A 5,612-nucleotide genomic window follows, 5' to 3' on the forward strand; every position below is an offset into this window, starting at 1 on the left:
AGAAGTATGGGATGGTTAGGATGTGTGTGAACTTTAGAGATCTAAAAAAGGCTTTTCCTAAGGAAAATTTCCCTTTGCCTCACATGGACGTCTTGGTAGATAATACTGCTGGTGATATCCTTCATGGATGGTTTTTTGGGATACAACCAAATCAAGATGGCTCCTAAGGATATGACTAAGACTACTTTCACCACTGAATGGGGAATCTATTGTTACATAGTAATATCATTTGGGCTCAAGAATGCAGGTGCAACCTACCAAAGGATGGCCACAGCCTTGCTATATGACATGATGCAGAATGAGGTGAAGGTATATGTTGATGACATGATCATGAAGTTCAAAGATAAATAAGGCCACATAACCAATCTAAGGAATTTCTTCAAGAGAATCAATGAGTATTGACTAAGATTGAACCCACAAAAATGAACTTTTGGAGTATTTGCTAGAAAATTACTAGGCTTCCTAGTGAGTGATAGAGGGATAGAATCTGACCCATCAAAGATCAAGGACATATTGGACATGCCTCCACCTAGGAGCAAAAAGAAGATAAGAGGATTTTTAGGCCGGTTGCAATACATTAGCCGATTCATCGCCAAACTCACTTCCACATGTGAGCCCATCTTTAAACTACTGAGGAAGAATGAACCCCATACATGGAATAATGAGTGGTAGAAAGTGTTAAGGACATATTTTGTGTAATTGGCTAATCTTTTGACAAAACACACTTTACTTGTATTTGGGTAGATTTAGGATGTGTTTAATACTTCAAGAAACATGTTGTTCAAGTCTAGTATTAAAGCCATGAAGATTGGACCAAGAAACAAGTGAAGAAAAACTGTTCATTAAAGCTGGACAGATAGCTTAACACCTGCGGACAGATAGCTCGACAGTTGCTTGACACCTCTTAACAGCTAGGCTATCTATCGAGCTTTTCAGTTGATTGTTATCGCAATCTCGACACCTCTCGATAGTTGGTGGATCAATCGAGAAAGCTCCTGTCTCCTCGACAGCTCCTCGATAGCTTCTTGATAGTTGTATTTGTCGAAGTTTAAAGCTCGACACTTCTTCGACAGCTCTCGATCGATCGAGGTTACGGGAATTCAAATTTTTAAATCTGATTTTCGGCCCATGTTGACATGTATGTGTAAGGTTTCTTTTCTCACAACCTTAGACCTATATAAGGTTTATTTTAGAGGCCGTCACATAAGAGAATACAAGGAGAACATATGCACAAGGAGAACTTTGCACCTTAGGGTTTTGTAACCACCTGCTTCTTGATCTTCATTGTTGATGAAGTGAAGAACTTTGTAGCCAACATCTTCTTCAAGTTGGTGAGTGAGTCATGTACTGGGATTCATGCAAAGGAGTTAGTCATGTACTGGGATTCGTGCATCAAAGGGTGGCGTTCAATAATTGAAGAGTTCAGAGGTTTTGAAGTGGTAGAAGGTTTCTATTGTGAGTTCATCTATGGGAATTGTAGAGTCTAGGGACAAAGGTTTTGTACGAGATTTGAAACTTCTCTTTACTATAGTGGATTGCTTTTTGGGAAGGTTTCCCCCCAGGTTTTTTTACTGTGAAACTAGGTTGTTTTATTGGTTTTCCTGGGTTATCATATCTTGTCTTATTTGTTTTTTCGCTGCATGATTTTGACATGATATTGATGTTTGTTTTTTTAACAAGTTTTATTCATAATAAATCTAATTAATAACTTGGGTTTAAAACTTGTTAACCGGGGTCTAAATTTCCCAATAGAAAGCCTTTGAACTTATCAAGAAGTATCTTCTCCAACCCCCCTGTCTTGGTACCTCTAGAGCTCAGGAAGCCTTTGCTTCTCAATCTTTCAATCATAGGGGATGCAGTAGGAAGCATGTTAGCCCAAGAAGGTGATGATAAGGATGAGAAAGCCATGTACTACTTAAGCAAGATATTCCATGATTATGAGATACACACCTATAGAGAAATCATGCTTCGCTCTTGTATGGGCTGTACAGAAACTAAGACATATCATCTTACCATTCCAAGTATGGATAGTTGCTAGAATGGACCCATTGAAGTACCTATTTGAGAAGCCTACTTTGAGTGGGAGGCTGTGAAGATGGTTGATCCTATTGGAAGAATTTGACTTGAAGTATATGGCTAGAAAAACCATAAAAGGAAGTGCCGAGTCAGATTTTTGTGCTGAGAACCCTATAGGGGGAGAAAGTGGTAGGGAGGATTTCCTAGATGAGGACATTTTGGATATAGAACAAGGGACGTAGAAGATGTATTTCGATGAAGTTATGAACCAGTATGGAAATGGGATAGGGGTACTCTTGCTCACTCTTGATGGGTTTTTTGTACCCTTGGCCATTAAGTTGAACTTTGAAGCAACCAATAACTTAGAGAATATGAGGCTTGTATCGTCAGTATGGAAGCCCTACGAGAGCTAGGAGTAAAAGAAGTTGAAGTATTTGGAGATTCAACTTTGGTTATAGTCCAAGCACATAAATTATGGAAGGTGAAGGAAGAACACCTAAAGCCTTATCAACAATACTTGGAGGAGTTGACAAGAACCTTCGACAAAGTTGAATACACCATCATCCCTAGGGCTCAGAATCAATTTGCAGATGCTTTGGCTACTTTGGCATCTGTGGTTGAAATACCCAAAGGAGTATGGACACGACCCTTAGAGATCAAGCAAAGCAATCAATTGGCACACAAAGAGAAGGGCCATTTAGCTGTCTTAGCCATGGAAGAGGAGAGAGTCCCTTGGTTCTACAACATCATGAAGTTTCTAGAGTTAGGAAGTTATCCTGATGGTGCCAATAGAAAAGAGTGTCATTCAGTTAGGATGATAGTGATGCAATACCTTCTATATGGAGGTTAACTCTATAGGAAGTCCTATGATGGGGTACACCTTTGTTGTCTGAAGAAAAAAGAAGCCGACAGAATCATGGAAGAAGTCCACCAAGGAATTTGTGGTCCTTATATGAATGCGAGGATGTTAGCAAAGAAGATCTTGAGGGAAGGTTATAACTAGAATACAATGTAAACCAATTGTGTGGACTTCATGAAGAACTACCATGATTGCCAAACACATGCAAACTTGAACCATGTGCCACTTAGTGAGCTATACAGTATGACCTCTCCATGGCCTTTCTTGGTATGGGGCATAGATATGATTGGAAGGTTAATTCCTAAAGCCTTGAATGGCCATGAGTACATCCTAGTTGCAATTGATTACTTAACCAAGTGGGTAGAGGCAACCTCCTACTCCATACTGAAAGCCAAGCATGTGGCTTGGGTCATATAGAACAACATCATCTGTCGGTTTAGAGTACCGCAATAAATTATCTCGAAAAATGGCTGCTTGACGCAGGGGATACCATTCCTCCATAGTTGGTACTCAACATCGGTCATCGAATGCATGGAAAGTGTGAATGGAGGAGGATCCATTGGAACCTGAGGCATATTTGCACCCACTAGCTGGCGAGAAACCTTCTCAGCCAAATAAAGAACCCTTAGACCGGCACCTTCCAAGGGTTATATGGTTCTTGAAGAGATGGTGGCGATTGCCTCTAGGCCTGGGTCAATGATAGGAGGAATGCCCACCCAAGGACCTTAAGTGATCTGCAAAAGCACTCATGGTTAGAAAGAAAACTTTAGAGACATACGATGATAGCTAAGAGAGGAGATTTTACTCACATCTTCAGAAGAGAGGTTGTTGAGGTGAGCTCGAATTGAAGGGAAGTCCTTCAGGTCCACGTTTGCACCACGAGTAACAAGGCCATACTGTAAGGCCCAACGCTACAAGGGAAAGCAATGGATATAGTTTGCAAGAGGATAGTTTACAAGAAATAGATACAGTTTCAAGAAACAGATACAGTTTGTAAGATGATAGTTTGCAAGGATACAGATAACTATTTGCAAGATGATAGTTTGCGAGGATACAAATAACAGTTTGCAAGTAGACAGCATAGTCCAATTTTCAAGATGATAGTTTGCAAAATAGAGCATGGATATAATTCGCAAGAACATGAAATGCAGTTTGATAAACCTAGATGGCATGTGAATAAATACAGTTTACAAAAGTACGAAGTTCAATTTGTGAAACTACATGAGAAAAGAGAAAATTCTAACCTCAAGGAGCTTCCAAGGTCCCACTAGTTGGTATAGAGTCCCTTTAGCTAAGTGTATCCATGATCAAATAGAGGTAATTGAGACAAGCCTGGCCCCAGTTCGCCTCCCGCACATGTTCAAAGTTGTGGAAGAGAGCGAGTCACCTCAAAGACACCATTTTCCTTCCATTGGCAAAGAGGTATGCCCTTAGCAGAAAGAGCAAGAACACCTTAACCATCTGGGCACAGTCATCAGGCGTTGCCTTAGAAAGAGGTTTGTAGTTTGTCTCCAAGTCGAAGTAATGAATGCGCTCACTCAAGTACCTACACCCCAGTAGGTCTATGCCTAGCTGAATACCTGACTCACCTTCCAAATCAATAATGGGCCCATCAGATCTCAGACCAGTCATCTGGTGGAAGTCATGGGGAGTTACCGTCATCTCCCTCTTAGCAACATGGAAGGTGTTGGTAGTGTCCCACCACCTCTTAGCTATCACCTGCACTAGGATGCCACTAGAAGCAACCTTCAGAAGCAAGTGCATAATGGGCTCGAAGTTAGCCGCATGCACTAAGGCCTTCATATCTATTGATAAGGCCCAATACCATGAAAAGATACGACTAGTACTACCCTTACCTGTAAAGGGCGGTAAGACCAGCAAAAGATGAGAACATGGGAATGAGAATCATGTTGGATAAGAGAAATAAGCAAAAAAAATCAAAATGGATAAAAAATGGAGTTTCTAAGTACCAACATGCGTATGCAGGACCTGTGTATGCATACGTAGGGTCCTTGCATACATATACATGCTAGGGCATGCATTTGTATGAACTGATGAACATAGATGCGTACGCATGAAGAGTGGATGCATACGTATGAAGCCTGGCTGTGCACGCATGCATGACGCATGTGTATGCATGAACAAAGACAGAACAATTTCTTTGATAGTCTCAACCTTCCATGAATCAAAACTCATCTTAAGCATGTTCCTACCCCTCCTAGGACATTAGGTTTTCATCTAGACCCATCTCACAGTAAAACCCCAAGCATTTACAAGTCCAAAAATGGATTAAAATAGAAGATCAAAGTAAAACTTAAAAATGAGCAAAGTTTGAAAAACTTACTGATTTGGTCTGTGCACCCTTTGAAAGATGGTTTTGTGGCCTGAAAGTCAGTAGATGGGACTTCATTAGCCTTATGGCTCCATCCTAGTAGGTGAGATTGAAGACTTTACTGGAAATCATGTAGGAATTTTCTTGGTCTTGGGTCTCATTGGACAAGATGAGAGAGTTTGGGAGAGAAGGAGATTTTCTGATTTTGTGAGGGATGAAGAAACGAAGAGAGGACAGGAGCTTATGTAGAGAGAAAAGGGAAATTGAAGAGTTAGAGAGAATGTGAAGAGATGAGGAAGATGAAGAAGAATAAGAAGAAAAAGAAATGATTGGTATCCATTGAAGAAAAATGAAGAGGTGGGAAGGTGTCTGATGACTAAATTACATGTAGTTTAGGCCTCCCAC

General features: G+C 40.6%; 1 protein-coding gene across 1 annotated transcript; it reads left to right on the forward strand.

Annotated features, from left to right (window-relative positions):
- Positions 1–2,407: 2,407 nt before the first annotated feature.
- LOC115964645 lies at positions 2,408–2,866 on the forward strand. The gene has a single exon (XM_031083911.1). It carries the CDS (start codon positions 2,408–2,410, stop codon positions 2,864–2,866), a length of 459 nt encoding a protein of 152 aa, XP_030939771.1.
- Positions 2,867–5,612: the final 2,746 nt, after the last annotated feature.

Source organism: Quercus lobata, chromosome 10, assembly GCF_001633185.2.
Source record: "Quercus lobata isolate SW786 chromosome 10, ValleyOak3.0 Primary Assembly, whole genome shotgun sequence".
Taxonomy (NCBI): domain Eukaryota; kingdom Viridiplantae; phylum Streptophyta; class Magnoliopsida; order Fagales; family Fagaceae; genus Quercus; species Quercus lobata.

Bases quoted from the DNA above. Each gene is read 5' to 3' on its own strand.
- LOC115964645 (XM_031083911.1), top strand. From the start codon at position 2,408: ATGGAAGCCCTACGAGAGCTAGGAGTAAAAGAAGTTGAAGTATTTGGA.